Source organism: Giraffa tippelskirchi, chromosome 6, assembly GCF_054371585.1.
Source record: "Giraffa tippelskirchi isolate mGirTip1 chromosome 6, T2T-mGirTip1v1.2.pri, whole genome shotgun sequence".
NCBI classification, from domain to species: Eukaryota; Metazoa; Chordata; class Mammalia; order Artiodactyla; family Giraffidae; genus Giraffa; species Giraffa tippelskirchi.
In genome coordinates this window covers 152,464,881-152,477,059 of record NC_137280.1, presented here as the reverse complement: position 1 = coordinate 152,477,059, position 12,179 = coordinate 152,464,881, and the positions used below count along the sequence as shown (strand labels likewise).

The 12,179-nt window shown below is 37.4% G+C and overlaps 1 protein-coding gene across 13 annotated transcripts in view; it reads right to left on the bottom strand.

The window, feature by feature from the left end:
• The window catches only part of ZCCHC9 (zinc finger CCHC-type containing 9), a 59,567-nt gene extending 49,904 nt beyond the window's left edge, over window positions 1–9,663 (bottom strand). For 6 of the 13 annotated variants that reach the window (XR_014057532.1, XR_014057531.1, XR_014057530.1 and 3 more), the window contains exons 1-6: window positions 9,577–9,663; window positions 7,719–8,125; window positions 5,117–5,267; window positions 4,713–4,805; window positions 2,491–2,559; window positions 1,117–1,220 (exon numbers count right to left, since the gene is read on the bottom strand). Coding sequence is in view for 2 of the 13 variants with exons in the window: in XM_081503831.1 (XP_081359957.1) it covers window positions 1,102–1,220; window positions 2,491–2,559; window positions 4,713–4,805; window positions 5,117–5,267; window positions 7,719–8,102 (816 nt within the window). In the remaining 11 variants the exon portion in view is untranslated. Of the gene's footprint in view, window positions 1–627; window positions 1,221–2,490; window positions 2,560–4,712; window positions 4,806–5,116; window positions 5,268–7,718; window positions 8,126–9,576 lie in introns of those variants that run through there. The other 7 variants (XR_014057534.1, XR_014057535.1, XR_014057537.1 and 4 more) reach the window with 2 other exon arrangements.
• Between the last annotated feature and the right edge of the window lie 2,516 nt (window positions 9,664–12,179).

Sequence of the window (12,179 nt, the reverse complement as noted above, 5' to 3'; positions counted from 1 at the left end):
TGTTGAGATGTACAGACATTAAAACAGAAAAGTGTTCCTTTTATTTGGTAAATATTTTGCTTTTGAAAACATCAGTAACTAATCACAGCTGTTTCCTTTTGTTACAAATGCATCCAATCAGGTAAAATTCCAAATGAAACACACAATCCAATGAAGTCATTCCATTATACAGTACAATGGGAGCCTTAAGCCTTGTAAAATATATGTATTAAGTATGCATGTATTCATCAAATCAAACAAAGAAGCTAATGGGTCTCTGATTAGTGTTCTAACTCTATTATGATGATGCCTGAATCTCACCCTGACTCAACTAAAACATGTGAACAAAATGCTGTTAAGTTTGATAGACAATCTGTTATACGCCATCATCATTCTGGTTAAATATCCCAAACTGAATTTTGGCTGGAATCTCTTGAAAATCAGGGGCAAAGAAAGAGCAGCTATTAAGCTGAGGTACTCTTCTATTTTAACCTCAATAATTTGTAAATCTTTATGCCAAAACTAAAACAAACATTAATCAAAATTAATCTCATCTAGGATTCATAAAAGATCACGTTTCCAAAGAGACTGTTACATGGACATTACAATGGCTCATTCAATCCAAAATCAGGTACTCAGAAAACTAAGTAAATAGCAAATGAGTTTTTATTTAATATTTTAAAAATACATTTCATGGCAATTATAAATAAATTTCTAACATAATGACAAATTGATACTTTGAACCAACAACAGGGCCACAAATTCATTTTCCAATGCAAAGCAGTTACTCTATGTTTAGGGATAGTTCATATTAATGCATAATTTTCTTTTTAGGAAAAAATTGATTGTTACAATCAGGTATATAACCACTTAGTTACATCTAAGTTCTATCGATCAAAAATATATTCTTTTACAAAATCCACTTTAAACATCTTATACTTTTTTTCAGTGATCTTCTCCAAACAATGGGAGAAGTGCCCCTTGATGGACAGAACTGAGGGACTGGTTTGACCACACCTAAATTATACTGATATCTATAATACAGGCCTCCAAGGGACAGCCCAGCTCCAACTTGTGAAGCAGGCCCAGTTCAGAATGCTGAACAAACAACAGTACTAAGCATCAAAAATTAACAACTTTAGGTATCTTTGTTTTGGGTTTCTGTGGTTTAGGCACATCCAAAATTTCTTCATAGTCTGCACTCATTCCCTTTGCCCAGCGACCAACTGTGACCATTCGATCTGTAAAGACACAGAAAACTCAGAATGTAAGAAAGACAGTGATCAAATACACCCACCTAGATTGATGGGTACTGGTTTAGCAAAGGAACTAGTTTTGACATGAATAATCTCAAAGAGAGAAGAGTCCATCACTAAACCAAAGTGAGCAATTCCGTAATTGATTATAACCCTTGATTTCAGAGTACACGGGCAATTTGTCATCCCAATTAGGGAAATGCAGCAACTGCTTTGCAATGCACAAGTTGATGAGAAAGCTCTTTCATTCTTTCCCAGAGTTCATCATTATAGAGTCAATGAATTCCAAGAGACTGTAAACAGCAAGATTTATGAAGCATCAGTTTTAAATGCACAAGATTCCACCTGTGAAATTATACAACATCTGCTTGTCAGTCTTGTCATTTGGGAAGTGGCAATCCTCCCAGGAGGGAGAATTCAAATTCCACTTCTCATTTCAATCTCACTGCCTACAACATAGTAAAGACTATCTTCTTCTAGGCAAGACTCTAAACAAGAACTCTTGGTTTTCAAATTCAAATGCTAAGGGTAGGGAGTAAGAATGGGCAGACTTATTTGTAGAGTACTACGACCATTTGATATAGAAAGAAATGTGCTTTTTCTCCAAGAAGCACTACTGGGCTATCCTACTGTCTTGCCTCCTTTCACACAGATTATCATCATTCTAATCTAGGCAAACTAATGTAACAATGGTCTCCACATCCCCCAATATCTGTCTTAGGTTTGTTGAACATTTATGAAGTTTTAGATGACCAAGGGTAGTATTTGTCAGGAAGAAAATATAAACTGGCCAGATACTATGTGGATTACACAATTTAAATATTTCTGGAAGTTTTTGCAACCAACTTGGAATCCTTCTGACTTCAGAACATACATGAGGATTCTCAATCATAACAACACTGCAACTTATTCTCATATTTCTTATTTTCTTAGTAAATTAATATTTTTCTTTAAGTAACATAATTGACTGTATTACTAAACACATAAGTTAGCAAATGTAGATATTTATGAATAAGATGCTTTATAAAATCAGGGTCCTCTGGGGCTTACTGATCATTTTTTTCCCCCACCTGAGAACAGCAGCTAATGCTCACTTAGTACTGCTGATAAAGAAATGATGAAGTCATCACTGTAACAGGAAACCAGACAGCCTTAAAACCAGTTGTACCTCAGGGAGTTGTTAATAACAAAATTGAACAAAAACACAGAGGAATATTCAATCTCACCCCTTCTAAAGGAGGCCCAGAGATCTCACCTGAGTTCTGACTTTCGGGACAATCTTTCTTCAAATGTTCCACAGAGCCACAAAGTCTGCAGCCACCACCTATAAAAAGAACAGTCACTGAAAACCTCTGATACATACGTAGGGCATTTAATGTCTCAAAGCACTTTCATATCTTCTTTGGTCCTCATAACCTTGTTAGCTGCAAAGGTAGCTGAAGCCAGGAACAACTTATTCCTATTAATAAGTCTATTCTCCATTCCTTTTAACCTCATAGACCACTAAACTGTATCAAGTCACCATTTCTTGCCCCTGACCTTCAAGGGAGATGTGGGAAAGAGACGTGAGATATGACGGAAAGTACTTGTTCTCTGGAGTGTCCAGGAGCCACTGCATGGAAGCCTGGGTCTTAACCACAGTTAGAAAGGCATGGGCTCACGAACTCTGAAAAATTTGTGTGCAGATGCATTTTTTTGAGGAGAATACCCACAGTTTTTAATCAGATTCTTTAATGATCAATGCCCCCTCCCCTCAAAAAAGGATACAAACTACTGCCCTGCTATACAGGTCAGATGGGGGTGAGTAGTTACAAAAGGAATGAAATTAACTTTTATATCAGTCCCTTTATCTGCCAGCCATCCTAACTCTAGTAAAAATGCCTATTTGCCTACTTTAAGCAACATTCCAGGACTGTGAATTACACCACAGTCCTAAAATGAGTTTTTCTAAAATGAGTCTTTCACTGAATAGTGAGTCTTTCACTATTGCTTAATGGTCAAGCATTATCATGATCATGCTCGTAATATTAAATGACTTACTCAGAAAAATGACCCTAACAGGGTATAAACCTGGATGAACTCACGCTTTTCTGTGACTTACTCCCCTTGCCACACTTTTTATATCTAGTCATTTTGGTTCACCATACAAAGGCGTCTTTGCTCACTAGTCATATTATATGGCCTGTTTATTAAGTTCAAAACTGAAAGACACTTTTGAGTATTTTTCAGGTCCAAGACTCTTTACTGCTATAGATGCCATAGTGAAACAGAGGAGGCACTTTAATAATTATTCTAATCCTCATAACTCTTTAAGGTAAAATATCATAAGTCATCAAATCTAAGACACCACTGATTATAAGATATATCATTATTTTACATTCCTTTCTGGAAAAAAAAAAACCAAAAACTGCCTATTATGTAACACTCACCAATAGTAAGATACATTGAGTTCAGATATATTAAAATGTGAAAAAAAACATGCATCTTACAATCAATGAAATAAAATTTTCTCATCTCCATTTCACAGGTGAGGAAACTGAGATGAGAGAAGTTAAATAACTTGGCCAAAGTACCAGTTAGTGAGTGGTAGTGCTGATACTATAACTAGTGTTCTAACTCCAAAGCTATGCTTTTTCACTGGACTTCTGCAAGGGAACCCAGGACATGACACAAGAAGTATCTAGAACCTAATGGTATCAGCATCACATTAATAAATGACTAACATTAACAGATGCCAACCTCCTCCTTAAAGCTTTAAACATCACAGACTTTATTGTGGGCACCTTAAGACAATAGCTAAGCCAAAGGTAAGAATGTTACATGGTCCATGCCAGACGATAAACTAAGGAAAACATTCATTAAAAAAAAAAAATCCAGAATAATGAGTACCAACCCTTCTACCCAAAATATTATGCTACACTGAGATTAAATTCACCACACTATTTTTTAAATCTTATATTAGTTTGAGAAATAATCTTTTTGCTTGCTGGGTTTAAAAGTAGATATTTATAACATATTCTCACAAATGATATTGAAGTAAGTACAAACAGTTTGAAATATAGAGTTCAGCTTTTTCTGATTTGATGTATCAACTTAAATTACACGAAGTTTTAGGACATAGAATGTGTGCTCGGTTGCTCAGTTGTGTCCAACTCTTTCTGAGCCCATGGACTGTAGCCCGCCAGGCTCCTCTGTCTGTGGGGATTCTCCAGGCAAGAATACTGGAGTGGGTTGCAATTTCTTCTCCAGGGGATCTTCCCAACCCAAGGATCGAACCCCGTTTCCACGTCTCCTTTACTACAGGTGGATTCTTTACCTCTAAGCCACCATAGGATAATGGTTGATAAAAATAATGAAATTCTAGAGATTTTGCCACTTATTCAGGAATTAATTTAAAAACTGTTTTAAGTATAAATTAAATCACAACTGCATGATGACTCACCACCATTTTCAACATACAAGAGTAATAGTACTCACCATCAGCATAGAGTCCTTTGGGATTATCAGGACAAGATCTGGACAGATGCCCCATTTCCCCACAAACAAAACATTTTGCAAAAGGAAATTCACCTGTAATGATAAACAGTTCCTGTTTAGTTATACACATGTATGGATGTGCATGTATATATATCAACATAGATACGAATACCTATCTATATCTATATATATATAGTGTAATTCATATTACTTTAAAACACTCTGAGAAGAAAACATATTTGTTGTTACATAATTTAATCACATTTGATTTCAAAATATTAAGTGACACACTCATAACAAACCCTGTCAGCAATGAAAAAACCAGTTGGTTACTTACTGGCCACTTTGCTCATTAACTAATTAAAAAAAATTGATAGGAAAAAAAAATAAAAACATCAACATACCAAGAGCTGGGTCTACTTTAGCCCTGCACTTGGTTATTTCATGCTCTGTGGATCCACACCTGTAACATATTCCAGTGCCCATTTCTTGATTCTCAAGGGCAGCAGGGCAATCTGCAATCCCATGGCCAGGTTGTCTACAATGGAAACATACCTGAGAAAACAAAACATGAGTTTCCACACTGCAACACTACACTGGCTTTATTAATTCTAGTCATCAAAAAAACAATCCCATTTTAAAGTTGTCTAGTTCTGATTTTTCAACTCTCAGTATTTCAACTGTAGAAAAAAGTGTTTCACATTTTCCTAAACCGTAAGAAACGTTATTTTCATCAGAGGGTTTTAGTGCTTTTGAAAACCCTCAGTTCATAAATCTATCAGTCTAGGAGACAAAGTTATAAATCTTTGTAGGAGGTAATTGCTTAAATGAATTAAGCAAATATGGACTTATTACATTTCATTTCATTGATGGGGATGTCTGTATCTAGAAAAACTGAGTTTTCTGGAGGAGACAGGCAATGACCATAAAAATTAGCACTTAAAATCAATAACTTCACTTTTTATAGTTCACATAATAGAATGAATTTCGATCAAGTGATTCCATTTAAGTTGTGATTCAAATCATAAGATGTATTTCATACCAAAAATTATACTTTACAATTTTTATTTTATACATGTTCTTTAACATTTATAAACAAAGGTTTCATTTTAGAATATATGCACATTTCAAAGGTATAATTCTAAGGTGAATTATTTGCCTCCAGCATAACATTGAACAATGGTTTTGTTGCTTTACATACTACCTAAGCAATTTGGAGGATATTTTTTGCTGCAGTGAATAAGAGTATCAGTCATAATCAAAAATGGTAGATATTTAAAACATTTTATTTAAACTGGAAAAAGGTTTTAGATAAAATAGCTCATAATTTTTTAATTAACAATTAAGAACCGATGCTAAGTCTGAGATACTAAGTAAGAAAATGAATTGAAGGATCTCAACAAGCCTTACAGTATTAAAGCATATGCTTTACTATAAAGAATTCCTTTTTTTGTTTTGAAAAACAATGTCTTTCCCCTTAATTAAAAACATAAATTTTCTCTTAAAGTCATAATACTAAACTTTTTCAAAATGTATGTAATTCATCACACTGCCTATGTCAAAGAAATTATCTTTAAATTTTTTTAAAATATTTATTTATTTATTTGGTTGCACTGGGTCTTAACTGCAGCTGTCGAGATCTTTGATCTTCCTTGCAGACTGCAGAATCTTTAGTTGGGCATGTGGGATGTAGATCCCTGATCAGGGATCAAACCTCGAACCTGGGGCCCCTGCATTGATGCGTGGAATCTTAACCACTGGACCACCAGGAAAGCCCTAGAATTATCTTAAAATTATCTTCATGTTAAATTAACTTGACTTTAAAATACTTTAAAATAACTGCACAATTTAAACAAGACTATCTTGATCCAAATAGAAATGATTCTCTTTTCTATCCCAATTTATTCATAAGGAATATTTTACCAGTATTAGCTTATAAAAGAATCTTACAAAAGACTCTTTAAATATGACACGGCATAAAAATAACCCTGCAAATAGAAGCCACATTTATGGAAGCTGCAACATTTCAAGTCTACATTGGTGCAAACAATGCTCTACATTTAGTAAGTCTATTAAAACATAAAACTGTAAAATAGCAACAAATCTTGATTCTCATGCATTATCCTGCTAGAAGAATCCCTTGCTAGAGAAGGGAAAGAATTATACCACTATTTCATTTCCTGTGTCTGAAACAGTTTAAAATCTAGGTCTTGGGAATGCAGAAATAAACGTGCAGTCTCCAGCATTCTTCTCAGTGTAACATGGGGAAGGAGGGAAGCAATGAGCAGGGAGAGTCTCAAGGAGTTTTAACCCTATTACTCTGCTCTGTTACTAACTGTTACTCTGTTACTGACCAGTGGGACACATTAGATTTTCTTCCTGTGCCTAGGTTTTTCATGGATAAAGATAAAAGGACATCCTTTCCAACTAACAGGAACCACACATATCTAACCTGTTGTGCTTAACTTTCTAACTTACTTTGATCTTTTTTTAAAAAATGGCTGTTTGAAAAAGGGCTACTGGAAGGGGTGAGAACATAGGTCTTAAAGTCAGACTCCGGGTTTAAGTATCTTTTTCTTTTTTCTGGCTGGACTGCATAGAGTTAGCAGCTCATTTAGGTTCACATTTTAATAACACATATAGAGTGCTAGCCACTAATGTAAGTACTCAAATATTAACACCTTTTCTTGGGTTTGAATTTCTCCTCTGCTAGTTGCTAAAAGGCTTTCACCAAGATACTTAACCTATTTGCACACTGGTGTTTTCTACCCAAAATATGGAAATAATGCCACCATCTTTGTGTGTTGTGATAATTCATCAGTACATCAAGTGTCTAGCATATACGAGGTGCTAAACAAAAATCCTAGAGTTACTACTAGCCCTCAAAAAGGTGCCATCTTAGTCTAGCACACAGCCACAATCACACTCTGCTAAAATATGTATATGAGCGTATGAATAAGTTTCCAACCATACAACATAATGTTGTGATAGAAGTGATAATCTTACCATTGCATTTTTCTTTGCTGCTTGTCTTTTTAATCGTCTTCCTTCCCGGCGACTGTCTTTCTTTAAAGCAACTTCAATTTCTTCCCTTACTTTCTGACTATCTCTTGCTATCACCTCACCATTGTGAAGCATCTGTGAGTTTTGTCTTAAATAGTCCATGAATCCATTCACATCTTCATTTAAATACTCCTTTTTCTTTTTATTCTTTTTGTGTTTTGCTTGGGGGGCATCATTTTTAAGGGACAGCCTATTGGCTTCAAGTTGTTTACTCTTTGGAAGATTTTGGCTTTGTCCCTCAGAGGACCCCTTCTTCATGTCCTCCCATGATGTTGCAGGAAAGGGTCTTTTGTTCTGTGTGGTAGTGACTCGTGCCCACCTGGTCATAGCTTCATCAGAGGTGTATCAATCTTTAAGACACGCATGGCCAGTTAGTCATCATTTCAAAGAAAAAAATGAAACTAAAGATATATGCTATATCACTACATCAACGATACCCATATGTTGAGTGTTAATTATTAGAAGACTTTTTAATTTAACTTAGAGATCTATATATTTAATTCTATAACATGCTGCATAGACATACCTGCAATGTAAATCTAGCCCTTGACAGAGAAGCTACCACTCCAGTAAAAAAAAAAAAAAGCACAATTAAAAAACAAACAAACACAGATACAAATACTTGCTTCAAACTAGAAAACAATTCAGGAAAAAACCAAATTATTTCCAAAATGAAATCACATGCTAATAGTAAATTAAGTTACTTTTCCCAAATTTTGCAGTTTTCTTAGTTTATTTGCCTATCTCCAAGTCCCAGGTCTACTTTCTTCCAATCTTTTTGCACCATCTGCCATTTCATCACAAATAATTTGTATAGCAAATTAGTAAGTATACACAAATCCTGTCCTTAAGCATGAAGCTGTCATTACAACTCCTTCCGAAGATTGATAAGCAAAATATATTTGTTTAGAGCCACATGATAATACCGAGTCTTCCTCTTGTTTTTTTCATTTTATTTTTAATTAGAGGATAATTACTTTACAATGTTGTGACGGTTTTTGCCATACATCGAAATGAATGGGCCACAGGTATACATATGTCCCCTCCCTCTTGAACCTCATTCCCACTTCCCAACCCCTCCCTCCCCTCTAGGTTGTCACAGAGTACCCGCTTTGGGTTCCCTGCTTCATACAGCCGTCCCTGGGATTCTCCAGGCAAGAACACTGGAGTGGGTTGCCATTTCCTTCTCCAATGCATGAAAGCGAAAAGTGAAAGTGAAGTCGCTCAATCGTGTCAGACTCGTAGCGACCCCATGGACTGCAGCCTACCAGGCTCCTCCGTCGATGGGATTTTCCAGGCAAGAGTACTGGAGTGAGGTGCCATTGCCTTCCCCTGCACTAACCAGTGTTAAAACCTCAGCTTCGGCCACAACATCCCTTCAACACAAGCTGTGGGGAGGAGCCAATAAACAGGCGTGGGACTCTACACGCCACTTTACACCACATGCGCACACTCGTCGATGCAGGCTGTCACAGTGGGGAATGGAGCCGTTCAAGGGGAGATGGATGATCCTTCTCCTGAGAACAAGGAACTAGAGGAGCTCTGAGTATCCAGTCGGTCGCGTCCATTCCGCCCAACCGGCCCCACTGAGGCTGGACGCGCCGGCCTAAGCGGCTAGTGCCCTACAGCTGAGACAGATCCCGGCGCTCCGCCTGGGCCCGCCGCGAAGCGAGGTGCTTCAGCCTCACCTGGCACTGGGGACCCTCGGGGACCTAGCCGCCAGTTCCTGCGCCCTCCCGTCGGACCCCAGGGAACGAGGAGGAGATCCCTCCACCTTACTCTCTCACGCGCAGCTTCTTACCATGCAAGGACCCTCCAGAACAGCAGAGTTAGCAGGCCAGAAACTCTTCCCCCTGCGACGGCGGCGGCGGCGGCGACTCCCGAGACCGGAAGCACTTCGTCCCTGCAGCGCGTCACTTCCGGCGAGCAATTGGCTCACTAGCAGAGGTGTCCCTGTCTGGCGCTGCGGTGTACCTCAGCGCTGGGAAAAGTGGCTAATTAGTAAATGTGGAGGGCGCAATGTTTGAAGGGCACGCGCTGGGCGCCGGGGACACGAAGATGAAGATGTACGATCTGTGCTGTGCAGAACGCAAGGCATAGGGGGGGAGATGAATGAGAGGATCCGTGGCGATGGGAGAGGCCCAAAAAGCTTCCCAAAGAAGTGCTCTTTGTACTGGACTTCAGTAGTAAAATTAGGCAAACATTTCTTGGAATTGGTGGCGAGAGGGACTTAACGTTTTCCTTTGTTGTTGTTGTTGTTCGGTCGCTCAGTCTTGTCTGACTCTTTGCTACCCCATAGACTGTAGCCCTCCAGGCTCCTCTGTCCATGGGATTCTCCAGGCAAGAATACTGGAGCGGGTTGCCCTCTCCTTCTCTAGGGGATCTTCCTGACCTAGGAATTGAACCCGCATCTCCTGTGTCTCCTGCACTTGCTGAGCCATCAGGAAATGTCAACCTAGAACCTGACATTTCATAAAGAGGTTTTCTTTTGTAGACAGCAGGTTCTTGTACATAGTGTATACCACTAGAGGGTGCATTCAGCTAAAACTCATCTTTAGTATTGTGCTGAATTTGAATATATAGAAGATTGTATATTCCTGAAACTGAAGGAAAATGATCTCAATTTGTTTTTGTGGAAATGCATCAAATAAAAATTAGAAATTGAGTAAATCAGCCATAGATATCCTTCAAGATTCAGAAGAAAGTATTAGTATTAATAATAGCTAACTTCCACTGAACATTTTATAGGTACCTAGGACTGTGTTTAATGCTTTACATTCATCACCTGATTAATCCATCCAGTATCCTGAGAGGTAGAAAATATTATGTTCTCCATTTTACAATGAAAAACAAGTTCAGAGAACTAAAGTTACTTATCCAAGGTCACATTTGGTAAGAAGAGTCGATTTAAGTATCAAGATCTCAGTTCAAAAGTGTGAGCTCTATTAGTATGTTGAAATATTAATACTACAGGGGGTTGTTTGCTGGCTTGAAGCCTTAAAGTGGGTTAAAACAGACTTCACTCACCCTTGCCCATGTGAGACTTTTTTTTTCCCTAATGTATTCACTTTTACAGTTCAAGAGTTTTTTTAATTAAAGTTTTTCATTCAGGTATCATTAAAATACTGTTTAAATGTGTTATTTTCAAAAAAATATGATCCAAAGGGTAAATGTTAAGAAACTGAAGTTCTGGTTATGAAAGACTGAAGTACCTCATTTTTAGAAAATTGTGAAGTATACAGTGCATACAGAAAAGGTTATAAAACATATGAAGTAATTATAAAGCACGTGTTCATATAAACACTGCCCAGTTTAAGAAGCAGACAATTGCCAGATATTGTTTTAAATCATATTAATGTAAATATTTTTGCAGAGGCAGTACCTTTTAATGTTTCAAACAAAAATTGTTTGTTATGATGATATTAATATAAGCTTTCTACAAACCATCTCTCATCCTGATAACAATAAATTCTGGACAAAATATAAAAAACAACTACCTGAGGATTCTGAAGAGTAAATAAAAGCAGACCTTTTTTTTGGAGGGGAGTCAAAATCTGAAGAAGCAATTAGCACAAGATTGTATGTCCTTTTGTGTGTTTGTGTCTTTGCCATAAGAGAGGGCCACAGTCACAAAGTACATGAGCAGCTAAAACTGCAATAGAAACCCTACCATCAACTTTCTGTCATGAGGAACCAGGGGAAAGAAGCATGCAACAGCCACTTCTGGAGAACAAAGCGAAAAATCTGAAGAAAGAGTGCTCTTGAAGCTCTCTTTGTATGTGTATGTATTTTGTATTGGGTTGTCCAAAAAGTTCATTCATTCTTATGGAAAACCTGAACAAACTCTATGGCTGACCCACTATATATCTATGAATCCCTCACAAGTCTCAGGCTGGTCCCTGAACCCACATGCACAGGACAAACTTAAGATGCTAAAAGAATGAACTGAGATTTGAGTTTTCACTGACAGAAAGTAAGGCAAAGCCTGTAACATAGTCTAAACAAGTTAACTGCCAACTTAAATTTTTTTTTTCCCCTAAGGAATAAAACAGAACTCAGATTATATATAAAATAGCATCCATAATGTCCAAGATAAAATCCAGAATGTAAATTTAGCACTGGTTTAGTGGTACTTTGAATTCTGATCTTCTCTAATTTGCCTGCTACTGTTTTTCAGAGTCCTCAAACAGCTGATGTCTGCATTGTGTTTTATAACTGCATTCACGGGGAGACAGGGGAGAGTGTACTCATTCCATCTTACCTGGAATTGGAACCACTACCATTAGAATTTTAAATCCTCATTCTTGCCTGGATTCTCTCAGAATAAGAAGTCTTGTTAGCCTAAGTAAAGTCACCTATACGTGCTTTAGGGCTGGGCATGTCCAAGGACCACAAGGGATGAGC